Consider the following 26,221-nt stretch of genomic DNA (forward strand, 5'->3'; position numbering starts at 1 on the left):
GTACGTAAATACTATTTGGAGGTAATGTAAATAACAGTGGCCGGGAAGCGTAAGTACTATTGTCCTTCTGGCTTCCCGTACTGGCTCATGCTTTGACTCTCCTAGACATAAATAAGTAGATGACACACTCTGCGTCTCAGTTGGGTTCTGCAGTGACTAAAACAGGAGGGTCAAAGTCGTCCGGATCATCCATGTGTATGTACGATAGGAAAGCCAAGAATCCAATGATGCCCGCATGGACATTGTAGTGGATATGTATGAGGGCTTGGAAGTGCAAAACAATACAACAAATTGTGAAACACTTGCACATTTCACAAATACTAAAGCATTTTACAATGTTTTATTATTTTGCACTTCAAACCCACCTTATCGGGTGCAGACAAAGCTTTATAATCAGACAGGAAACAGGACGTACCTCTATATGGAAAATACATTAGGTGAGCTTTTTTTCAAGTTGTTCCAAAGTGATATCAAACGCTTTGGAGTCGTGAAAATTAATTGAAAATTGAACAAGCTACGACTCAATTGCAATCTCCAGGGGCGGCTTAGATACAGGTCAAAGCAGGTTGGAACAGCTGGCAGTGTTATGTGACAGAAGACTCTCTTCAGAAATGAGGAACTTGAGGTTCTCGCTGGGAGTGAACAGGTTGGATAGGATTAGAAATGAGCTCATAAGAGGGACAGCCAAAGTTGGACGTTTTAGAGACAAGGTTTGAGAGAGCAGACCTTGATGGTTTGGACATGTTCAGAGGAGAGAGAGTGAGTATATTGGCAGAAGGGTGCCAAGGATGGAGCTGCCAGGCAAAAGAGCGAGAGGAAGACCAAAGAGAAGGTTGATGGATGTGGTGCGGGAAGACATGAGGGCAGTTGGTGTTAGAGAGGAAGATGCATGGAAAATTGATGGAAAAACATGATGCCCTATGGCAACCTAGAACAGGACAAGCCGAAAGTAAAAGAAGAAGATACGTGGCTCAGATAGTACTTTGATGTTCATTTGTTTGTGTCCTTTGGTGGGAACGTGAACCTCCCCAACATGGCCGCGACATAGGCATGCTGGTGGGAGGTGCAGTTACAGGCTCCTATCTGCTCTATAGATCTATGTTTGAATTCGTTGGCAACATGGCGTCTCCCGAAGTGCACGTCCGAATATGCGAGCAAGAAATATTAAAATATGACCTGGAAGTCAAGGCTCTCATCCAGGTGCGTTTTTTTATTTGACGTTTTTAATAGTTGCCGTGTTAGAATACAGCGGTCTTTGGCCTTGTCGTTTCAAGGAATTGTTTTTATTCAGTAATTATCTGCGTGTGTGTATGGGCAACAATGCGCAATTAAACGAAAACTGGACAAAAGCAGATGCAACATTTACAACTACGTTTATTTCAATCATAATGCAGGATTTTATCACAAAATGAACTCTCTTTAGTTGCAGTAAAAAAAAATCTTCTGATAAAGTGATCATCTCTTAACTCGCATAAAAATATCTAAAACGACAGTAACAATATATTCTAAACGTATTCCATCTCACTATAAAATGTTGTACTTTTCTTATCCTATTTTATTGAAAGTAATAAGTTGCTCTTTAGCTATAGCATAAAAAGAGGAATCTGAAGAGGGTTTTTCAAAGTAAAGGTGTACATCGCCTTCCATATTTTTGTATGCATCAATGAATATAAGTTATAATTTCCAAAATGTTTGGTATTCAATGGTGGTCTACTCCCCAGAGGGTTTGAAGTTCATGTGTTCGTTATTTAATAAAGAAACTTTTATTTTGTTTTATCATAGCGTCTGGACTTGTGCATTTATCCTATCCTCCTGCTTGTAGCGATCCAATCAAAATGCTCCCTGTCATGTTCTACCAGGACATAAACGAGTGCAGAGGTCCTCAAAGCAAGTTGACGGAACTGAACGCTGACGTGAAAAAGAGTTTTCACAATCTACGGCTGCGCATACAAGTGAGAGGTTCAATCGGACAATTTGCACATTGAATATCGTTATCAACGCTAATTGTGTCTGCGGCAGGATTTAGAGCAGATGGCGCTGGAGCAGGACAAAGAGTCTGAAAAGCTGGCCTTGATTAATCAGGTAGAGGGACACAGGAAACAGATGCTGAGGTAATCTTTTTTTTTTTTGTAAAATACAGTTTTACTGAGCTATTCCATTACGACATACTGTACTTCCTCATTCCAAGAGCATGCATATTAAGTCAATTGAAGACTAATTTTGTGCCAATGTGTGTGTGTGAATAGTTGTGTGTCGATATGTTCCCTGGTGGGGACCAATCTTGGGAGTCGTCTATTTTTTTGGATTGTCTCTAGAATTGAATTTTTGTCAGTTTTCAGCAGCTGCGAAAAATGCGCCAATTGGGATGATCTGAAAGGACGTACGATTGCGTGTGTTTTTGTGTTCTCTGGCAGCAACCAGACTGCCTGGAGGAAGTCCAACCTGGCCAGCAAATTGTCAATCGACAATATGGAGAAGCAGGCGCTGCTTAGTGGAGCTGATAGCGGCCCCAGGCAGAGGTGAGGGACTGTGCGTCACTTTCAGCAAACGCATCAGAGTCGGGTTTCACTTGGAGCGGATTGAAACTCGTACAGTGGAACCGCATTCCATTCCGCCACACTGATTGACCTCCAGTTTGTGGCAATTTAACACCAACTTTTCGCCGTGGAAAAACGGATCTGAAATAGCCCAAGCCAGAGTCAAGTTGTTGACTTCATTAGGCAGCACTTAAAAAAAAAAAAAAAAAAAACACGTCATGTTGTAATATTTTAACATTCTTATCTGTCATGTGGGCGGCATGGTGGATCAGCTGGTAAAGCGTTGGCCTCACAGTTCTGAGGACCCGGGTTGCATGTTCTCCCCATGCTTGCGTGGGTTTTCTCCAGGCACTCCGGTTTCCTCCCACATCCCAAAAACATGCAACATTAATTGGACACTCTAAATTGCCCCTAGGTGTGATTGTGAGTGCGGCTGTTTGTCTCGATCTGCCCTGCGATTGGCTGGTAACCAGTTCAGGGTGTACCCCGCTTCCTGCCCGTTGATAGCTGGGATAGCCTACAACACTCCCCCCAACCCTCGTGAGGATAAGCGGCAAAGAAAATGGATGTGAATTGCTATTGACACTCTTCCCATTAACATATTGCGTTCTAAATTTCATTCTTCGTTTATTATTACAGGGAGTCCTCAGTCGGTAATGAGACAGTTTTTTTATTTTATAGTTTTGGGGTTCCGTTTACAGAAAAATATTTACTGTAAGCATGAAGTTTCCACTGCAGCAGCGGAACTTAGTGATAGACTACAAATGTGGGTTTTGTGCTGCTGTTTGAATAAAACTATAACATAAATGGAGGACCGCTGTCCAGTAAACCCCCATCCATCGGTAGGGACACTTTCCAAACCCACCCAAAATAGTTTTAAATCTCAATTTAAAGAGACCACATAACAGCATATCACCAAATCAGGTCTAAACCAACGTGAAAAACGTCTGGGTACTTCATGGTAGGCCCCAAAGCAACCACTTCCATGTATGGGCAAGCTTGCACTGAGACGCTGGCGTCCCTGTGCTACCCCGCAGAGAACAGCAAGAAAAGTGCAGCGTAAAAAAAAAGGCCGTACAGTAGATGTCAATGTTGCGGTACCACACTGAAGGCACGCCATAATGTGTTCTGTGCAAAAATAATAGGAGAGGATTTTGTGAAAATATAGTTGGAGTATAAATAATACCTGTGATATAGCAGAGGAACACTGCATGGTCAACTTATTGCCACTGTAGTCGTATTTTCTGTGCTGCAATGGCGGAGAAATTTATATGTCACAATAATGTTTGTTTGTCTGGGTATGAAAAACCAAAAAAGAACACATTGGTATGAAACAGCATGTAACGTTCAAGGTTGTAATTTTAACTGTATTTTTTTTTTCTAATGATGGCTTCAACGACATTGTTTCAGGAAGAGCACCAAAGAAGGCCTGGCCCAGACGTCCCGTGACATTACAAAGAATCTGATGAGCATCAGTCGGATGATGGCCCAGCAGGTCCATCAAAGCGAGGAGGCCATGACCACACTAGGTGGGACTGCGAAATCAGTCTTCCAATCGCGTGTGTCGGGTTGATTCATGTGCTTTTAGCCGGGTTGTTTGAATTCTGTGGCAACGGTTTCTTCCGCTGTTTCTAGCAACCTCATCCAGGACCATCCAGGAGACCAACGAGGAATTTAAGACCATGACAGGGACCATTCAGCTGGGGAGAAAACTCATCACCAAGTACAACCGCAGAGAGCTCACTGACAAACTGCTCATCTTCCTGGCGCTGGCCCTCTTCCTCGCCACAGTCCTCTACATCTTGAAGAAGAGACTCTTTCCCTTCTTTTGAGGAGCCATCAGCACATTCCGGTGCTTCCCCCAAGTGAGCGCAAATGATTTCAAACGTGTCTTCTTACCTCGACGGCTTCCGCTCACTTTCTCCTTTTACTATGTTGAAGCAAATACTACACGTCACCGGATGAATAGGTTTTATTTTTCTACCAAAAAAAAAAAAAAATGTACTTGTAGCGTAATGTGTCCTAAGCTTCTGTTTGTGAGACTTCTCTCAAGCAGTGCCACCTGTAGTTAGTGTAAAATCCACAAATATATTTGACTAAAGATTTGTTTTGTGTCAAAATACAAATGACCTTACGACAGCATTAATTTTTGGGCAACAGACTACTCCTGAAAATATATTGGTCATGTGACAATGGTGGTCTCAAAATTTCTTTTTCTTTTTTTTTTTTTTAAATGCTTTACAGGAAAAGTCTGCATTCCTACCAACTCTAAATCCTCCCATCAAGTATGCACAAATTATATATGTACTCATGTAATGTGAAACAAAACTGCAGATGAATTTCCATAGGAAATAAGGCTATAGAAATATTGTTGCAATGATAAAACCTTTATTAAAAGCAATGCCAACTATTCAAAGAAGACTGCCGTTTGAGTTTAAATGGAAAAAAAGTCAGCACTTTTTAAAATCTAGTTCACAAGGTTAATGTGGCATGGGATGAAAAAGGAGCTAACCTTTAATAATGTCAACATGGGTTTCTGCGGGTATTTTTTTTTTTATCTCATATCACTTCCTTGATCGCCACTTGTTAAATATCATCCTTTTGGATTAAGTGTTACACACAAAAATCCAAAGAACATGCAGACCACTCTTTAATAATTGTCTCTTAAAATATTCTCAGGTCAGATAATTAGCCCCCCAAAAAAGACACAAGAAAAGGAACATGTCACTTTTTGAACCCATTTCTATTTCAGCGTGTTGGTTGGCGCCTCCCAACGAATGCACCTGTTAATCTCGCAAGCCGAAAAAGTCCACGTCGCCGCGTAGCCGTGAGCGTCCCTTGAATGGCCGAGACAGAACAGCGACCGTTCCTGTCTTTCTTCAGATAAGACCCGGAAAAGCAAACTCTATCCCGCCCGTTTTTCCCCTCTCCAACGTGGCTTGAGTCGCGGTGGTGGGGGATATTTTTGGTGTGTGGGGATTTGTTATCTGACGTTGGCTTTTCAGCACCTCGTAGGAGAGCGTGTCCAGAGGAGCTGCGTGACCTCGCCGCAATCGTCTCACCTTGCCGTCATTTCAAATATGTTCATATTCTTGCATGGATGCTTCAAAATGTGTCAGGAAGTTGTTCAATGCAAAGAGGCTCCTGGGCGTCAACCTCGATGATGGTAAATTGCAGCAGTTAATTTCCCACATCTTCCTGTAAGAGTTCACTGAGCCACAATTTCTGGTTGTCTGAGTTATGTTTAAAATGATAGTGTGGGAAGTGCCATGCAAGAATAGGATCAATGTATGTGCTTAATCATCTTTTGTTTCCCCTCTAGAACTGCATGACTGTTACAAAAGTACTTGCAGGAACTTTTTGCACCGTGACTCCAGTGTATTATACGAATTGATGTGTAATAATTCACCATCACTTCCATTTTCCACTGTGCTGAATAAAACAACATTCCACCGTGGGTAGGGTAAAATCATCTTAAGTAACCCTGTACAAAATTAGCTTGAAACGCACTTTTTTTTGGGGGGGGGGGAGAGCGGGTAATTTGTATAAGAGTAAAAGTCTTTGCCCTATATGTACGCATGAGGCAAGGTCATGCAGTGTGCAGCCATCTCAGCGCCGGCTGCAGCCATTCAACATGTTGAGCCAGTGTACATGTGGATGACAGCACGTTGTAAAACATGTAAACCACTAACAACCTTTTAACCTTATTTGAGAACATTGAATGAAGCCTCATAATAGCCACTTGAACATTTTAACTAGACGCAAGCCATATGTAAGCGGACTGAGCGGGGGCACCTTCTTCTCTTTTGTCTGCTGGATGCTCTTTTTTTTTTTTTATTTAACATTATTGAGCTGCAATTGACGGGTCTTTTGTGCATGATTTTTTTTTTTTTTTTACATAATCCGTGGATCAGGGGGGAAAAACGCATTTAATTCAACACCAATCATCAGTGACAGCTAAATTGCAGTGATCACTCAAAGAACAGCTTTACAACTACTGTTGTCATAATATTTCGGTTTCTTTATTGAAAATAATTGCACGTTATCTATAGGATACGCACGATAATAAACGTTAAATTTATATAGACTTGTGGGCAACACCAATGGAACATATATGACGGGTTTATACTGTTCTTAATGAGTAATTCAATGGCATTAAATCTGTGCAGGTGGTCAGATGATTGTGGCTGGTCTCTTAAATTATTTTATTGTAATTATTATTACTTTTAATGTTCGTCACTTCCACACTGAAAAAACAGTTGTTTGAATGCATTTAATTCGACCATGTTGCACATGTATGATTAAATTGTGGTAAAATGAGGTAACTTATTCTTTTCAAGTCAGTTATTCAAGTGCAACATGTTTACATAATGAAACTAAGTCCGTTTATTCTCTCTCAGTGCATACAGACATTTGTAAAAATATCACATTTTATGTGATCTTTTATTTTATTTTGAGTTTGTTCTCATGCCACAAAAACAAAAAAAAAGAGCCAAGGTTAAATATTGATACAAATCAAGAAAAACGTTCCAACCCAACGCTGGATAGTAATGTAACGCATGCAGTCAGTAAAAGCGGCCCGTTACCAAGTCCTGATGCCGTGCAGGGAGGTCCCGCCGTTGGAGGACGGAAAGGTCGGCTGCGCGCTGTTGAGCTCCCCCACACCCAAGTTCACAAAATTCCCATGAGAGGACGATCCCGTTTGCACACCCGCTGCCGGGTAACTGCACGCGTAGTTTGCGCCGCAGCCGGCGTTAGCGTAGCCGCTGAATTGCGGGTAGTTGTTGTACGCGAAGTGGTTGACGTGGGCCACGCAGTAGGGGGGGTTACAGGGGCTCGCCTCGGCCGCCACGCAGGGCTTGCCGTCCCGCACCAACACGGGTACCGACACCCTCCTGGGCGGCGGCGGCGGCGGCGGCAGAGACACCATCTCCAGGCTCTGGTCCTGCCTCTGCCGCTTGCACTTGTACCTGCGGTTCTGGAACCAGATCTTCACCTGCGTTGGGGTGAGCTTGAGCACGCCTGCCAGGTGGTCTCTCTCCGGGGCCGAGAGGTACCTCTGCTGCTTGAAGCGGCGCTCCAGCTCGTACACTTGCGCCTGGGAGAAGAGGATCCGCGGCTTGCGGCGTCTGCGGGCCTTTGGTCGGTTTGGGTCGTCGGGTTTCGACGTATCGTCTGCGGGCTCGGCCGGGGCGCTGAACTCTTCTCATTCATTGGAAGCAAAGACGAAAACGTGCCTTTCGTTTAATCCTGATCATAATAATTAGATATTTGCGAATTAAGTTGTATGGCACCTTTTCAGTTCCAACATATGTATGTGTATGTTCAGGCCTAGATAATGTAGCTATAAAAATGACCACTGTCGTCTTAAATAATGAATTAGTAATAATGGAAAATAAGACGATTGAAAATAAATAAAATGTAGGAGGGACCAGTTGTGTCTGTATTTACTGTACATTTTTATGACCTTATCGCTTTGGGTTGCACTTTATCTCCCACTAAGTAGGCCCAATATTAAATGACTGCGTGTTTAAGAAATACATCCTTTTTTTTTTTTTTTTTTTTACTTTGACAGGAACTCACCTTTGACTTGTATCTCCTGTAAGAGGCCTGACGCGCCGTCCTTGGTGGCCTCCATCTGCGACAGAGTTTTCCCGTAAATAGCCGAGGCGAATTTGGGCTCCTGGGGGTGGAGGTCCTCGTCAAACAGCGGCACCCCCGCGGGCACCTCCCGCAGGGGCTCGTGCTTGAGGCGGCCCAGCACGCAGCAGCAGGAGGGGGAGCCGCCAGCGCAGGGGGGCCCGCAACAATCCATGCGAGAGGAAAGCTCCAAAGAAGACATGAGCTCGTGGCCGGGGTCCAGGTTTAATATATCCTTGACGGAGAAGGGAGTGGACGTGCTGGGGCTCGGAAACATCCTCAGCGACCATTAAACTGTCAGGTGGAGCCAACAAAAACACCACAAGTCCTGCTTCTTGTTTTTCCCAACAATGTTTACCAGATTGAAGTATTTCTTTGCTATTCTTCACTGGTCCTTAGCAAAGACTGACACTCTTTCTCGGTCTCTCTCTCTCCTCCCAGTTTTTTCTTTTCTTTTTTTTTTTTTTTTTTTTTTTCCTTAATGACGCACGGAGAAGGTGGGCGTGAGACAGAGGGGGCCTTCTCGTCCCTGTGGTGCTTTTGCCACAGACACGACTGAGATGTGACACATGTTGTGCCCCCCCCCACCCCCGTCCCTCATGTTGTGGAAAATAATGACGGTGAACTGCTCCGCTCACCAGTCCATTTATTAGGTAGCCCACACGTGCGCAATGACCTGCCAAACAAAATAATAATCATTTCTTTCACCAGTTATGTTTATTTTCGTGACAAAGGCCCGTGCTTCATATGATTGAGAACCATTTGTAGTAATTCGTGTACAGCGAAAAGAAAAATAGTCCACCAAATAGCCAATGAAACAATTAAATATGAACACAGCTCCTCTGAATTAATGAATGCATGTTTGTCTTAATCTCAAGTCTTGGTTTCGCACCTGCTCAATGACATGCAAATATCGAATCTTTTTGTCTTTGCAAAAAAGAGAAATTGTTTATTATTGTGGAAATGATTTCGAATAGGTTGGTCACACGCAGAGGCTTTAAATGAGCCCCTTTTATTGATGTGGACTTTTGTTCGTCTACGGCTCCTCGGATTCTAATTTCCTCGGTTTACCGTGCTCAAGATGGAAGAAGCATCTATTATATGACGTCACACGGCACGACAAATCGCAAAGTGTATACTGTCGTCGTATTAGAGTTGTTTTACATTAACGCTCCAAATGTATTTCCATATATGTTATTTACATCAATTATGACTCTTTAACGCAAGTTTATAAACGTTCGGGTTAACGGAACGTGACGTGTTCGTGCAAAATGGGAATCTGCAATATTAGACGCAGACACCAACCAACCCAAATAAAACATTTTAGTGTGAGTGCAAAGCTGGGGACGAAAATGCACGACAACATTTCATCGACAGTTTCAACACCGAGTCACTTGTCAGTTGCAGGCTGCTTTAACTCCAGTTTTTCGACTAACAATGGAAATAATAACTGTGTCGATAGAGTAAATAGCTTAATTCAAACTTCAATTAATTGAATGTGTTTTCTAAGGTTGTACAACCTATTTTCTTCCTCAACAAGTACAAGTTCCCTGGTACAACATCCAATTTTGCACATTTCCTTGCACTTTCTTGCTCAATTACCACTTGCATCCCCTCGAAATTATATCTTTGTATTCATTTATTAGAATGTTACCTTTATTCATTGAGTGAAACAAAGCTCAGGGTTTTACTGCGAGGTGAACAATTGTTTTGCTTTGTTTTTTAAGGGCTACATGACCACTGAAATATTGCAGGCCGATGCATTACCAAAAAAAAAGAGCGGAAAAAAGAATCCGTGTTCTGCTAGTTTTTCAACATATCGACAAAATGATGCCCCCCGCTATTAGACAAATAAGCTTTGGTGTGTCTGCACACTTTGGGTGTCATCTCGTCGCTCATCGCGGACGAGGAAATGGGGCAGCCAAGAGGTCACCGAAGTGAGGAGACAAAAGGTTTGAACACGGGAACCTGAAACCAGGAGCTCCACACTCCGCCGTCTGTCTCCGAGAGATGCTGGAGCCACTGTCGGCCTTATCTGGACGTGATAACAGACGACAACAAACCTGGACGCACCCACCCACGCTGTCGGCCCAGTGATCCCACGCACAAGTGTCGCATGTGACACCCACGATTTAAACCGTCCAATCAGCGCCCAAATTAGTTGCTACTGACTTGCTTTAGTTGTGTGGTGTAAAAACAACAACAACTGTATTTTTCAATGCAGTTGGGGGTGAGCGTGAACAAAAATAAAATCGAAATTGCCGCATATCAAGAGACTACGGGGATCGCGAAAAAGGATCTTATTTCTTTTTTTTGTAATACTTGCATGTTGGGTATGTACGAGTCTTCACTATAGCATTTTTCCAGATCGAGTTCCAAAACATTTATTTAGTCAATATACATTACATTAATATACATTAATTAAAAAAAATGAAATTTCCAATTAACCTTTTCAATATTTTGCAATGGAAAAAATACAGGAAAGGTAGGGCCTATTCAAACTTGATTTTGTATTGTGACAAAAATAGTGCGTTTATCAATTATTGCAAATAAATCCGTGATTGTTGACAAGTAACGCTTTTTTACCCACTTTTAATATACATAAATATTTTTCCTAAATAGATGGCATCACGGTGAACAGGATGGGACGACTTTCCATTCACAGCTTGTTGAGTAAACGAAGCAATATCCATTCAAATCAATCAGAAACCCCGACACTTTTTTGTGTGCACTGACGGGTTAACCGCGCTGCGTGCACGTGCGAAGCCGCTTAATGCGAGTGGAGACGGTGCCAAGAGACAGACGGTATTATCGTTTGTTTTATCTTGCAGCGTTTAGCTCAGCCACGGGCTAAATGGGTCCCCCCCCCCACTCCCCACCCCCCACCCACTCGGCTCCAACCTGGACGGTGTTTATAGTTTTAAAGACTATTTGTGCGCCGCCGCAGCTGATGAATGGACGCGGAATCCTTCCGAGCCGCGTTGAAAGTCAACACTGTCCTAATTATTGGCCCAATAAAGTAAACCCGAGATGCTGTGCACATTTTCGCTCGCCAAAGCGCCGCACTGGGAGTCTGCGTCCGTTGGAGACGCGCACGAAATGAAACGTTGAGCTGTTAGCTGGCTTGGAAACTGTTGCGCTGACTGTAAATTCGACGTCTGGCATGTGTTTCATATCCCTAATGCTTGGTGCCCTTTGACCTCCCTTCCTGCCGCACATCTCCAGCCCAGATAAAGATGCAGATAAGTATGCTTAAAAACTTCCGCTTGGCCAATGCGTGAGTATTTAAAACGCGCGCGTCTGTGTGTGTGTTATGGCTACACTGACTAAGTATCCAGCCATCCGTTTTCCATACCGCTTATCCTCACTCGGGTTGCGGTTTGTGCAAATAAATACACAAATAAACAAGGGCTGTGAATAGATTCATTTATAAAATTTGATTATTCACACTTTGGAATTTTGATTAAGTGCTATTATTCACAGGCGTGCATAGCACATATTGGTATTTTAAGATTGTTGCGCTTGGATGGAGCGAGAGTTCAGCACTGGCACTATATGCAAATGAGCATTGTTTTATCCCGAGCCCCATCGGGGTAACTTTTGAAGCAGAATTGTGTGTCTCCTCACTCCTTTGTGCATTGGCGGAAGCATTTTCACCTCATCACTGACCTCCTCTAGGAAATTGCGAAGCCTCTCAGACTTTCAGGCAATGTCAAAAATCAATTGTGTGACTAATCTGAGTTAATACGCGATTAATGCATTATATTTTGTGATTAATCAATTATTAACCACTTTAATTTGGGCAGCCCTCGTATATATATCATGACAAAATATTTGCACTGTATATACTGCATGCACATTTGTGTAGCTGGTGTGTCTTGATGTATGTCCTCAAATATGGAGATGTCAAATTTGACAGCGAGGCATTTATCCACCCATCCATCCATTTTCTGAGCCACTTATCCTCACAAGGGTTGCAGGCAAGGCATTGATCTTCACGTGTAATTTCCAGCTCATTCAATATGACCTCGGGCGCCTGGGGTCGCAAATTCTGAAGGGTCGCAGATTTTCCCTGAACACTAGTGCTGCAGCTCACGTCCTATAGGAGAGTTATATATATATATATATATATATATATATATTAATATTGGCAACCCCTAATCGGGATAAGACGAAAGAAAAAGAAGAAAGAAGATCCCTAATTGTGTTTCCCACATTGCACATGTCAATTTAGCATTGATGTGAAAAGGCGCACAGGTGTGGGCATTGGTTGCGGTTGTGATTCTGGTTGACATGCAGGCACCACAATGCTGTGCCCTCAAGCGGTGTCGTCAACACGCGGGCGTCATCTCCACAGCAATACTGTCCTACCCTCGTACTCTCTGTACTCTTGTATCAACACATGCAATGCACAGGTGCCCAACCAATCTATGGCTTATTTTTAAACATCATCATCTTCCACATATGGCGCCATTGCGGCCAGTCCAATACTGGTATCATTTGACTACAATTCACCAATCAGACGGCACAAGGCAGTCTCACGACCGCACACAACCCCTTCGCGGGCCAATCAAAGTGACTCGTTTTAGGGAAAACTTTTGTTATGCAGCTCTTAAATTGAGACTGTCCCAACTTGGATAGTTCAGCCCACTTCTAACTTGAGGAAACACCTTGCGATAAGAGCAAGGTATTTTGCACACACGACACACACACACACACACTCAAGAAGCCTGGTCACCAAACAGGGTCTTCATGAAGTCATTTAAGCGAGTGAAGCAAAAAATGTTTCACTCGCGCATGTGATTTTTATTTTTGTACGTGTGTATTCACGTATATTATTTTGATTTCAATTTTAATTTTATATGCTTATTTTTTTTTAAATCAGAAGTTACTCACGACTTCCTCTTGTGTAGGTTTTTGACTGAGTACTCCCTTAAGTAAATATTTGGAGGACTACTTTTTACGTTGATTTGAATCAAATTATTCTGAAGTAACAGTCCTCTTACTTGATACATTTGGCAGCTTTTCCCCACTCTGTGTTGGTGGCAAGCAGTTGAGGTTGTTGAAGGAGCTTCATTTATTTTTTTCATTATTTTAATTGATGAAACAAATCCTTTTAGGTGTGTTCAAAATCTTGAGGTATTAACATTTTGTATGATCACATACCTCTTTTATATTTTTTATAATAAGTACATAACGGCAGTACACTAGAGCCAAGCTCATGGTTCGGAACCTACAGTATGGCTCGCGAGCCAAATCTGGCTCTTTTGATGGTTGCATATGGCTCGCAGAGCCCTCATAACATAATGTACATGGCATTTCTGTCGAGTAGGCAACGCACATGTGGCAGTGACAGTTTGTCCTAGTGAGGTAGCCGTAGTTTGCTGTCCAATATGGCAGTTGTGTGCGCAGGTGCAAAAGGTTTCAGCAAGAATGGACAGGAATTCGCCCTGGTGGAGAGAGAAGGTTCTGGTGTGTGTCTAAATTATAATGACAAAGTTGCAATGATGAAACACTCAAATATAAAGCACCACTTTTACACGTGCCATACTAGTTTGCATAAAAATATCCTGCGGGGGCAACAGGAAGAAAGCATGTCAAGAGCTACTGATGGCAAATCAAATTGAGTTACGTTCACGATTAACGGATAGAAGTTTCATCTAACGACGTCCTGTATGACAAGTCGCATTCATGGTAAGAACTACTTTTGTCAGCATTGGTTAGCAACAGCGTAGCTATGTTATTTAAAAGAATGCAGAGACTTGTACTCTAAAAGTGTTGGTCTTACATAATTGCGCAAATACACCTGGATTTAGTTTTTAAAATGTTGTGTGTCTCTTTTGAAAATACATTTTAAAATATTTGGCATTTATGGCTCTCTGTCAAAAAAGTTCCCGATCCCTGGCCTGGCTTGTCATGAATAATCCATTTGAAAATGTGTGACGCTAATTGAACGTATGTAAACTGTCCCTGAGGAAAGTCTAAATGCAATTAATGTGTTCCAGACACCCAGAAATATGAATGAAATGTTTTATAAAGAATAACTATAGTTTTAGATACAAAAAACAATTTGGAATAAATTTAAATGCCCAATTAAATGAATAAATTAACATTTAACATCCTTCTCTTTAGCTTTTGTAAATCAACAATTCAGTGCAGTGGGTTGACAAATTATACATTATTTAATAATATATGACTATTATTGATAATATTTAAAGAGTACTATTTTTTTACATGCTACAAATCGGCTGTGACTTTGCGCAGTTGAAATATTCAAATGCCAAGTTTTTGTGTGAAAAAATAAAAATGACCCACCATTTAATGTCGCTAAAAGGACATTTGAGAATTGAGCAGAACTCAATTGAAATGTGAAATTATGTTTACTCGACTGTGTGCACTCGCTTATGGATAAAACTGTATCTGAGTTCAGAATTAATCAGATTCAAACTCATATACAGTGGGAGTCTGCAACCACAATTCTCATCATTTAAAGTGGCTCTGACTAACAACAAATAAAGTTCAGGTTTTCCAGTAGGTTTTTTTTCTTCCTATCTGAGGCCTGCCTTTTTTTCTTTCTTTTTTTTTTTTTAAAGCTAACTGACTGCTATTTGGACTTGTCCATAGTTCCCTCCACGTTGACTATGGCTCTGGTTCCCCGAGCCCAACCCTAACCTCCAGCGGCTAAATTATTCTACGTACTGTATGTAATTTCACCTTTTAATAATTGACAGGGTGGGACAGTGGTTGATTGGTTAACACATCTGCCTCACAGTTCTGAGGACCGGAGTCCAAATCTGGCCTTGCCTGTGTGAAGTTTGCATGTTCTCCCTGTGCCTGGGTGGGTTATCTCCAGGCACTCTGCTTTTGTCCCACAACCCAAAAACATGCATGATAGGTTCATTAAAGACTAAATTGTCCCTAGGTATGAATGTGAATTTGAATGGTTTGTTTATGTATCTGGCCTGCGAGTGTACCCCGCCTCTTGCCAGAAGATAGCTGAGATAAGATCTACCACACCCCTGACCCTAGTGAGGATAAGCGGAGTACAAAATGGATGGATGGATGGATGATTGCCATCTTGCTGACATTTTCACAGTTTGTAATTTAAACAGTTGTTTGAAGCTTTTTATTTATTAATTAAGTAATTTATGTATTTATTTATTTATTTATTTATTTTTAATAGCCTTTCCTCTTGCTCTCAGCCATTTTGGAAATGACATCACTAGATGCCCAGCAGAAGAAGAGAGCTGGGTATGTGTTTCTTGCTTTGGAACGGGAACCACCACTCAACATTTTCAAAAGCTTGCAAAATTAGCATGGGGAAGCACAGTCAAAAAGAGCGTGTCCAGGATCGAAAAGATCATAGTGTCACAATTGCCATCACCAGCATGCATTACCATTGACATGACAAATCCTCATACTCATTGAGGAACATTTTGAAAATGTTTAGAGGTGGTTCCCCTTCCAAAGCAACAAATTAAATCACAGCTCTCTGCTTCTGGCGAAATGATGCCATTTCCAAAATGGTTGACAGGTAGAAGACATTGTTAAACAAAACTTAAAACAAAAAAAAAAAAAACCTCAAAACATTCAAACAAGTATTTAAACAACAAACCACAAACGGCTCAGAAAAAACATCAATTATTAGTAGGTTCAGTTAAATTGGGCTCACTACTTTTTGACTGGATGTTGTATCTTTTTGTGTTCGTACGAAGGAGCAAATATTTTAGAAGAATATAGTCCCAGCTATGTATGAATTTTAAAAGTAAATTCTCACATTTGTAATGGAAAAAGTTTCAGAAGAATATGTTTATATACCACCATGAGCGAGACTAAAATTCAGCTCCCAGCAGCATAAGCAAGAGAGCCAGAGTACACGCCGCTTGCCGGACAATTGCAGGACACACAGAGTACAGATAAGAATTCATAATACCATTCACACTAATGGATTACAGGATTTAGATTTAAAGCCTGCACTGAAACCTGAATGCATCTTTCTGCAACGTGGTAGTAAGCCAGAGTCCCAGAAGAAATCCATGCCAGCTCAGGGTGAATGTACACTATGTACATTTACACACAGTAAGGCGCCAATCAAGATACAAACGCCGACCCTCAGAACTGTGAGCGTCACGTGTTGACCACTAAATCACTGTTGTGATTTTAAATAAACAATATCTATCATATTATAATCTTTAGCCAGTAATGTATAATGTAATTTTGCTAGGTTCACCTCCAAGTACTGGCAAAGTGCTGAATTTATTTACACCATACTGTGTAAACAAAAAGAAGTTTGTAAATTATCAAATTCTATTGTAGTTTTGCATTGCATTGATTCTTTCTAGTGTTCCTACTACATTGTATTTCTTTTCATCACAGTAATTTTCTGCTTAAAAAAAAAATACAAACTTGAATGTTGTTTGTTTTAATGTTGTACTATGGTCAAGCAATTGAGTCCATGACAACATCAATTTGACCTCCTGTCTTGAAACTTCATTCTTCAATTGACCTTTAAACCTCAGATGAACCTGAAACTGGACCTTAAATCACGTCCGCCATAATACATCAGATCTCACAGCTGTCGTGCAGCTGTAGCCTAGCCAGTCATGGAAATGCAAACTCTTCTGTTTTGAAAGCATTTTGTACTCAGGAAAGCATGCTGAGTTCACTCTGTATTTTATTTGTAAAGTTAATAGAGAATGGTCACACCTACCTGGGATGCAGGTGTCATCATTTTTCTCCAAGCATGTGGTCTTTCCAATTGGTGCAAGACTGCCACCACGTGGTCACTAATGGAGAAACTTACAGGCTCATCAGCTATCCTGACGGTGAAACTGATGCGTGTTTGCCACTGTTGCATAGAAGTATTAAATAATTCTATGGGTAATTTTTTATTTTTCTAACATTGTATTTTAATGGCACATTGTTTGATTAAATAAAAAATGCATTTTAAATATATTTGTATATCGTTGATTTTACCAATTTTAGTTTTATTACAATACCTACCAAAAAAGAAACAATTAGTTGATAAGTGGATAGTAGATGAAATTAATATATATCATCACTAATTCACCAATTAAAGAATAAAAAACTTGTGATAATGTCAATCATCGATGAGCCGGCAAAAGAATGGAAATGGGATTTTTTTTCCCTCTGGTACACCGCCTTCCTGCTAATTCGGAAAACATGCATTCAGTTTATCAGTCTCTAAACTGCATAGAGCCATGAATTTGAGTGTAAATGTTTGTCTTTGAGGCAGCACGTTGGAGCAGCTGGTTACAGCGTTGGTCTCACAGTTCTGAGGACCGGGGTTCAAATCCCAGCCCTCCCCGTGTGGAGTTTGGATGTTCTCCCCATGCCTGCATGGGTTTCCTTTGGGCACTCTGGTTTGCTCCCACATACCAAAAACATACACTTGGAGACTCTAAATTTTCCCAAGGTGTGATTGTATGACTCCCGTCTGTCTCCATGTGTTCTAAGATTGGCTGCTAAAAAGTTTAGGGTGTATGCTGTCTCCTGTGGTAGCTGGGATAGGCTTCAGCGCTCCTGTGACCCTTGTGAGGGTAAGCGGCTCAGAAAATCGACAGATTTTTGTCTTTGTGCCTTTTGATGAACTGGTGACCTTTTCAGGGTGGCGCCCGCCTCTCAAAGGCTTCAGCTCACCTGTGACCTTGAGGACGACAAGTACTACACACATTCATATGCTCATCTCAGACGAGTGAATAAAAATATGTAATATTGACTATTTTGTGAAGCTTTGTCTTGGATTATTCATCTAGAAATATTTTTAGGAAAAAAAGATAATAATTTGGGTTAAATTCTCAAGTGCTAGAAACATCAAATTGTAAATGTATTTTCTGTTTAAGACTTTTTTGTAATTATTTTTATTGTTTTACTCATGCTTCATAATGCAGTAATGCTTTATAGTCTACTTCACGCCATAGAAACCCTAAAGTTCATAATCTCGATTCACATCTCCTCAAGTCAGTCAAGCGTATCATTTATCAAATTGCACTGCCCGAAACTTAAAGCATCCACTGATCTGGAGTCAGGTTCTAAGGGAAAATAGACTGCGATAGCTATGTCAAGTGCCGTCTGTCTATGCATCGTTTGTTTTGTGCGCGATGCAGCCAGCAACACCTTCTTCGTGAAACTTCCTCCCTCGTATTCACACACTTGCCAGGTCACGGTCATAGTTTGGCAGGACTTCACACGGGACTTTGCAGAGTAGAAGGTTTTGTTTGGGCCCCTTGGGGAGCAGACAGGATGACTTTGACCCTGCATCTGCTTTAGTTTTGTCTACATCCTCCTGCAGCTGACGTTTGAGGTCAGGAGTAGGATACTGTACTTTATTGTGAGCTGATGAATGGACATCAAGGGACAAACAGTACATGTACAGTCCAGCTGGTGACATACGGACAGGACATCCAAAAAGGACTGGTAAATAAAAGTCAAATGTCCCTGAGGTCATATAATTAATAATTTTAGTAAATAATACTGCCTTTACATATGTATTTTTCCCCACACATGTTTCAACAATTCCTATTGTTAAGCCATTGACGCAACTCCCATTATAAATATTAATCAGCAATCTGTTTCATGGTCAAACTATTGCCATCATGAAACATGTACTACCTGTACAGGCAATAATATTTTCAGTGGTGGCAGGTTGTCAACATTGGGTGCAAGTGCATCACGGCACCACACACACACACACACAACACACACACATTACTTTCTATGAAGACAAAAAAAATATATAAATCCATCCATCTATTTTCTTTGCCGCTTATCCTCACAACGGTTGCAAGAGTGTTGGATCCTATCCCAGATGTCAAGGAGCAGAGGGGGGGGGGGGTACACCCTGAACTGCTTGCCAGCCAATCGCAGTGCACATGGAGACAGACAACAGTCGCACTCACAATCACACCTAGGGGCAATTTAGAGTGTTTAATTAACGCTGCATGTTTTTGGGATGTTGGAGGAAACAGGAGAGCCCGGAGAAAACCCACACAGGCGTGGGGAGAACATGTAAACTCCACGCAGGTGGTATCAGGATTGAACCCTGGTCCTCAGAACTATGAGGCCAACGCCTCGCAACTCCATGAAAGGTTAATTGAAGACTTAATTGTATATTTTCCCTAAAGGTCTGTTATGACTGTGAAACCATAAAAATGTATCATCAATTTGTTTAATTATTGTGAAATGAATTTTAAAAAGTGGTTTGGGAACAAAAATGCTTACAACAGCGTAACGTTATGAAATGTGAAGACGAATTGTAATTTTTCCATCAGATTTTAGCAAGACACAAGAAGTTACTTTAGTGGGCCATATACAATTACGTGTTTGGCCGCATCTGGGCCTCGGGCCTTGAGTTTGACAATTGTGCTATTTGCAAATATGAGCATGAATGATTGCTTGTTTATATGTGACCCTATAATAGAAAGTGGATGGTTCTGGACATCAATGGGCTCTCTGTTGATTTTTAGTAGTCTCTTTCCACACCAAAACCTGACTTTTATGATACAATATATTCAGACTAAGCGGTTTTATTAGTTGGGCTTGTGTCCTCAAATCTTCAACTTAGCAAGACATTTCAAGCAATTTTACACGTCTACCACTTTGTTGGAAGAGTTTTGAAAGGTGTCTTTTCGTTCCACCGAAAATTATCCAAATTCAATGACGTAGTTTGAAAAGTGTTAATTTACTACAAATTATTTATATACAGTACATTCATCTTTCTATGGGAGGCCCTGTAGCTCAGCGGTAAGAGCACTGGTTTGGTAAACCAGGGGTTGTGGGTATCCCACTGGGGCCTCAACTCCATGAGAAGGATTGCGTCAGGAGTAAAAATTGTGCCAAACATATATGTGCGTTCATCTGAGATGACACGCTGTGGTGACCCTGAAAGGGACAAGCCGAAAGATACTTACTTACTTACATTCATCTTTCTATGCCAGCATGGTTTGATGAAAGTCCAACTCTCTTCCGTTAGACAACACAGAGGAATTATTTGGCCCATTTTTTTATTTATTTATTTTTTTTTTGCGGGGAGGAATTTGCTCAGTCGTGTGCATTTTTTTTCTCCTTGATGTAAAATGTGTATAGTGTCAACTGTTGGGAAACACAGCACACACTTTGACCACAAGAGGGCAGAATCATATTATAATATGTAAAAAAAAATGCAGTGACATACTGGAAAAGTTCTGCTCAGGGTCGTGAGGTCCCAGTTGATTTCAGGCAAAAGGCAGACTCCACCCTGAACTGGTCGCCAGTCATTCATAGGGCACTGAGACATACACTCACACACACAAACATTAATACACACATTTATTTGAGCTGGTCAATGAGCGAACTACTAAATACTTTATCCAAGTATAACAGCTTTAAAAACTACGTGTATGTTCCAATGGAACAAACTGCAGTACAACAATGGAGATCGTTATATGGGTTCTGGCACCTACCGTATGTGTAAACTTATTGCACTTCAGTTTGCAGTGAGTTTCAGAATAGTCACTCATTCTACCGACAGGTTATGAAGAAATGAGGTAAGAGCACCTGTAACATACCAAAAGACAAACATAGTGTAATAATAATACTTGATGAGCATTCAAGGCCCAACACATAGTTCTTATGGACATGAAGCTGAGCACTGGTGTCTGTGCACGTGTTTGGTCAAGGATGGGCCCTTTGGTTTCCATCAAGTCTGCACACAAACACACACTGTTGACTTTCTCCGCACCCACTTTCACCACTCTTTAATTGGGTGGCAACTCCTACAGTATTTAGAACATCGAACATGGTGTCGTCATCTTGGCATATGCACGGAGTCTGACAGAATCAAGTCTGTTCCAACCCATTATTCCTTGGCTTTGACAGCCGCGGACACTCACTGCATTGACAGTCAACAAGATGTGCGAGGCGCAAGAGTTACTGTAGTCCGGTCCTAATAAAGAATCATACAACAACAAAAATAGATGTAAAATATTGCAGTTAGGTCAAAAAGTACACAGAGTATTTTCACAAGTTGGCCTACATACACAACCTGAGAGCTGTGAGACCTCTGGAGTCACTTTGCTACCTTTTACTGCAGCCACTGTCACTTACTGCTTGTTTGTCACTTTTGCTACCCTCAGTTTCTTAGCTTTAGATCGGACCACTGACTTGGACATGAAAGAATATTTGTTTTTCTCTGCTCTCCAAAAGTCTTGAGTTGCCTACACACATCACAATTCTCTGTTTCTCCTGGCAGCATTCTGACAGTAAACACACATGATTCGTTTAATTAGCCATCATATACATTGTAGAGAGTCCACTGTACAGCCTCAACCATGCATGACACATTATGTGATATGCTTTGGATTACAAACTGCTCTTATAATGTTCTTTAACTGTCTAGGTGCATTCACATTTCAAGAAAAGCAATATTGGCATGTTTGATTATCCAAAAGGGTCAGAAACAAAACACTGAGCGCGAGCACTATTTGAATCTTCTGAGCAACTCAATAACTAACTGTAGGTTCCTAAACGGGCTAATCTTGACGCATCATTCCCATATTTAGGCTCTTACACTAACCTTTTCATTGGGAACATGTAAAACAATGTTAATTGTACATGTCGACTTATGAAACCAAACAGAACAAGTTGCATATAAAAAAAACTACTTTAAACAGTCAGTTTGATCCGCAATGTAACAGGAGGGTCAGTGGCCTGATCTGAATCTGAAGAAGCACGATTTTCACTTGCTGATGACAAAAACTGAAGGCATCAAAAGCCACAAACAAGTGCTTGTGAAGGTGGCAGCAGTGAAGGCATGGCAAAACATCACTAACATCTTGGTGACGTCCAAGGGTTCGAGGTTTAAGGCAGTATTTTGCTCCTCACAATAAAAATGATGGAAGTTTACAATTATACCACTAAAAGTAGAGATACTCTGAAACAAAACGTCTCTTATTCTGAAATGGTTGTAAAACTCTAAGATGCTGACTGTATATCAGTCACATCTAAACTGTGATTTAAGTCAAATTAAATACATCATTGTCGAAACTCCAAATATATTACTTCTGGACTGAGCAGGACAAATCGATCAGATGTACAGATGAGTAGGGCAGTATCAGGGATTGACTGTTCTCTTCCTGTCTTGCTCTCTTTCGTGGGGACTGTTTGAGAAGAGAGTTTGTGCTCTGTCTGGATCTTTCTAATTACCACTTGCCACAGAGTCCTGATACAGCAACACGCTGTTTTCCCAGCAGTGAGTGTGTTCATGTGTCAATGTGAGAGAGAGGTAAAAAGAGAGCAGGAAAGACAGAATCATAGCTCAGGTGGTGCGCCCCTCCGCACGACCACACATATTCAGCCGACCACATAGAGAACACCATTCATGATAAGTATTAGAGCGATGGGAGCAGTGCAAGGAGGCAAAGGAGAAGGTCTGAGAGCGAGATGACCGCGCAGCACAGATCGATATTTGTTGAGTCATAGCTCATTAAAGTCCGTTGAAGTCAACAACTGTATTTACTACACAGGTGTCCTCATGTAGACACACACAGATTTACAACTCCTTATTCAAGCTCACAATCTTCCTGGAGCTCCAAGGCCTAATGCTACTTCCAGGCCAGGTTATAAAATCCACCCAGAGCCAGGTAACAAAATCCTCTCTGTGGTATCTGCCAGAGAAGGCAGCTCCATATTGACAGATGGGCACAGCATTCCTGCACCCGGGGCCATGCCAGCACACTGCCAGGAGCCATGGAGAGGCTCAAGCATTTCTTCACACCTATGTGCTTCATTTCTGTGACAACCTCAAGGCACGTACAACATGAGTTATATTCCCCAAATGCTCCTCAAATTGGCACTTTGGGCAGCGATGGATGCAACTGAGGAATGAATGGGCAAGTACGGGCCAGACGTGTCACATTTAATTCAGTCTCTGTAACAGTGAATGACAGTTTTGTCATCTTAATACCTCCTTGTTAGGATCATTTCATGCAAACAAATAAAATGATAGCAAGATGTAAACAAGCTTTCACACGGAGGATCCAGCTGAAAACGCACAACCTTTACGACCACTTGTGCAATAAAATGAAAACCAGTAGACTAATAATGAACATTTTTGTCTTTCTCAAGTGCTATTTTGGTTCGCGTTAAAATATTTTCCCCAACCTGCACTCCTGCCGGTTTCTGCGTTAAATAGTTGAAGAAGAAAAAAAAAAATCTCCACCCTACACTGTAATCGTAATGTTTTATTGTCATGAAGCTGTTCTCATGTATGTCGGGCCAATTATACATTATCTGTGTGCTCACAGTTGTAGTCTCTCCATGCTGCACTTTTGCATGTATGTTGTTGATCATTACTGGTCACTAATGTCCTTGAAGTATTTCTCAATTTGCGCAATTGACATTGTTCCCGTTTATCACACTGTGAGTAACTTTAAACTGCTTGAATTTCTTGAAGTCTCTGTCATCCTTTCACAAATACTGTGCCACTGTACCAGACGATTGCTCTTAGTAATTTCAAATTGCCCTAAATTGCCAGAGGCCTCTGTGTTGTTGCACAACAATAAAATAATAGTAACTGTATTGGCATTACCACACTATTGGAGACCTTTTATTGACCAATTCACTATATATATTTTTTAGGTTTTCATGCCTCAAATTTATTTTCTGTCAAATGGCGGCATAGTGGCGCAGCTGGTAAAGCGTTGACCTCACAGTTCTGAGGACCCGAGTTCAATCCCGCCCCCGCCTGTGTGGAGTTTGCATGTTCTACCCGTGCCTGCGTGGGTTTTCTCTGGGCACTCCGGTTTCCTCCCACACTCAAAAACATGCAACATGAATTGGACACTCTAAATTTCCCCAAGGTGTGATTGTGAGCGCGGCTGTTTGTCTCTATGTCCCCCGTGATTGGCGGGCGACTAGTTCAGTGTGTACGGCTGGGATAGGCTTCAGCACTCCCCGCGACCCTCGTGAGGATAAGCGGCAAAGAAAATGGATGTTGTCTGTTGTCGTACTGGAACATTTACTGAAGAGAAATTCCTTTCATGTTTTGACATACTTGGTAAATAAAGATGATTCTTATATTGACAAGGCACAAATCTGCTGGGATCTTCGCCAAACATGACATAGCAAGTTTTGCCAAGCTGACTAGCTCGAGGTTGAGCAATTTAAAAATGAAACCTGAATAAAAACAACACTGGTGAAATCTTACTTGATGATGTTTGTTGATATTTATAAATTGTTTATGTGTAACTTTCTTGGTCCTTCTTTCTCACTCCTCCCACCAGAGATCTCATCGAGGAAATCAAAAGAGGAGTGAGGTGGAACAAATGCTCGGAGAAATGAGGTGTTTGTTACTCATTGCAACATCAACTAAAGATACAATTGATGCCTGTCAATCATGTAATTTCCAATACGGTTTCATGACAAAAATATCTGGGTCGTGGTCAAAATATTTAGGAGTTAGGAGCAGGGAATGTTGCAATGAAGAGAAATTAGATCAATCCTCCGTCTGCTGTGAAATGTAGGAGACCCAGTTATGCTTTGGGGTTGCTTTGTTGGATCAAATACTGTGTATTTTTAATCTCTGGAGGATAAAATGAAATGTCATGATTTATAAACATATTTTGGAGCTAAATCTGCAGCCCTGTATCGGACAGTTTGGTGCCAGCCACAGGGCATGGGTGCCCCAACAGGATTAAAAAAAAAAAGTAAAACACATGAGTGGTGAACAGCAAAACATTGTGCTACACTGAATTCTATATAAACCCAAATCTAAATCATTTAAAATGTTTGTGCAAGGAGTTGCAACATAAGATCTGGGGGAGATACCTTTAAAATCAGGAACGCTGAAACAGTTTACTCATGGAATGTGGGTCAAAATACTGACAGGCGAACTTAACCTTGCTGGGGGTACGGAATCCTGCAGGTGTCATTTGGAGTTTATGGAACCTTTCCTAATTTGAAAAATAAAATGTGCTATATTTCACATTCAAAACTGGTGTATGTATATATCTATCTCTATATATATATATACAGTATAGCCATAGTACTGTATATAGTGAGCCATCCAGGTCATGAACATAAAAAAATATTGTTAAAACGATGGGTCCCAAAGTTTTTTCTTTTTTTTTGGCACGAGCTTCTTTTTAGAGATAAGATTTCCGGGTTGTGCCCCCCTTTCCCCACCCACCAGTTTGCAAACATTATTACTTGGGAATCAACAAACACATGAACAACAACAGCTGGGTGTAACTGAATAATGAAAAGTTTTCATGATAGTTGATGGTTGCCCCGCAACACCCCCACCTCCCCACTTCCCCCCGCCATAATGCTGCGCCCGGAGGAATGGACTTTGTGGTGAACAACAAAATCTGTTCCTTTTCTTTATGTTATTTGTACAATACTTGAAAACATTTCATGCCTAAGTGTACATTTTTGGGGCTTTTTTTAAATGATTGGATGTGTTTGGCGCCACAGCAATGCTACTCAACACAAGTGTATCATTGAAATGTTGTCAAATAAAGAAAAAGAACAAAGCAATTTAACCCGAGATGCAGCGTCGCAATGGTTAACGTGCATCTTGACAAGGATGAACATAGCGTTCAAAATGCAGTGTAAAAAGGCTTTTGTGGATACATGCATGTATGCACACACAGTATGTGTCGAGTCCTCTGTTGAACGCCAGCGATTGCCTCACCGAACCCAATAAGTAAGGGTGACCATAATTTTTGTCCAGGCTAGTTCTATTACAACCTGTAATTTCCGGCCTACAAGCTGCGACTTTTTTCACATGCTTTCAATCCTGCGGTTTATGCAGTGATGCGGCGCTAGCGTTAGCGTACCTGGTTGTAAGCCTCGGTACACGGAGTTTAATGCTAGATTTAGCACGGGGCTCGCGCTAGCGCGGCGCTAGCGTTAAACCCTGTGTATCGAGGCTTATAACCGGGTGCACTCTTTCGGCCGGGAATTGCGGTACTCATTTTTAAAAGTACTTATTCTTGACCATAAAACGTAATACAGTAGAGCGCTCCATATTTGTGATTCGGCAT

The 26,221-nt window shown here is 41.4% G+C and overlaps 2 protein-coding genes and 1 long non-coding RNA gene across 5 annotated transcripts; 2 read left to right on the forward strand and 1 right to left on the reverse strand.

The window, feature by feature from the left end:
• Positions 1-1,071: 1,071 nt before the first annotated feature.
• LOC133508855 (vesicle transport protein SEC20-like) lies at positions 1,072-4,845 on the forward strand. Its single transcript, XM_061835346.1, has 6 exons — positions 1,072-1,200; positions 1,860-1,952; positions 2,020-2,111; positions 2,415-2,519; positions 3,948-4,066; positions 4,173-4,845. The coding sequence occupies exons 1-6, from the start codon at positions 1,099-1,101 to the stop codon at positions 4,367-4,369; spliced, it is 708 nt and encodes a 235-aa protein (XP_061691330.1). The 5' UTR covers positions 1,072-1,098; the 3' UTR covers positions 4,370-4,845.
• On the reverse strand, positions 4,749-8,618 carry nkx2.5 (NK2 homeobox 5). Its single transcript, XM_061835345.1, has 2 exons — positions 8,121-8,618; positions 4,749-7,739 (listed from the first exon to the last, which is right to left on the reverse strand). The coding sequence occupies exons 1-2, from the start codon at positions 8,452-8,454 to the stop codon at positions 7,120-7,122; spliced, it is 954 nt and encodes a 317-aa protein (XP_061691329.1). The 5' UTR covers positions 8,455-8,618; the 3' UTR covers positions 4,749-7,119.
• Positions 8,619-13,429: 4,811 nt separating this feature from the next.
• LOC133508778 (uncharacterized) lies at positions 13,430-17,915 on the forward strand. Of its 3 annotated transcripts, none has more exons than XR_009797144.1 (4): positions 13,430-13,871; positions 17,430-17,560; positions 17,655-17,737; positions 17,805-17,915. It is a non-coding gene; the product is annotated as an uncharacterized LOC133508778 (long non-coding RNA). The 3 variants fall into 3 exon arrangements; XR_009797145.1 differs by having other exon boundaries at positions 17,434-17,560; XR_009797146.1 differs by lacking the exon at positions 17,430-17,560.
• The last annotated feature ends 8,306 nt before the right edge of the window (positions 17,916-26,221 follow it).

Source organism: Syngnathoides biaculeatus, chromosome 11 (assembly GCF_019802595.1).
Source record: "Syngnathoides biaculeatus isolate LvHL_M chromosome 11, ASM1980259v1, whole genome shotgun sequence".
Classification (NCBI taxonomy): Eukaryota; Metazoa; Chordata; class Actinopteri; order Syngnathiformes; family Syngnathidae; genus Syngnathoides; species Syngnathoides biaculeatus.

Excerpts from the sequence above, each read along its gene's own strand:
- LOC133508855 (XM_061835346.1), top strand. The coding sequence starts at position 1,099 with ATGTTTGAATTCGTTGGCAACATGGCGTCTCCCGAAGTGCACGTCCGA. Across the intron at positions 1,953-2,019 it reads ATCTACGGCTGCGCATACAA|GATTTAGAGCAGATGGCGCT; the intron begins GTGAGAGGTTCA and ends TGTCTGCGGCAG. Across the intron at positions 2,112-2,414 it reads CACAGGAAACAGATGCTGAG|CAACCAGACTGCCTGGAGGA; the intron begins GTAATCTTTTTT and ends GTTCTCTGGCAG.
- nkx2.5 (XM_061835345.1), bottom strand. The coding sequence starts at position 8,454 with ATGTTTCCGAGCCCCAGCACGTCCACTCCCTTCTCCGTCAAGGATATA. Across the intron at positions 7,740-8,120 it reads ACAGGAGATACAAGTCAAAG|AGTTCAGCGCCCCGGCCGAG; the intron begins GTGAGTTCCTGT and ends ATGAATGAGAAG.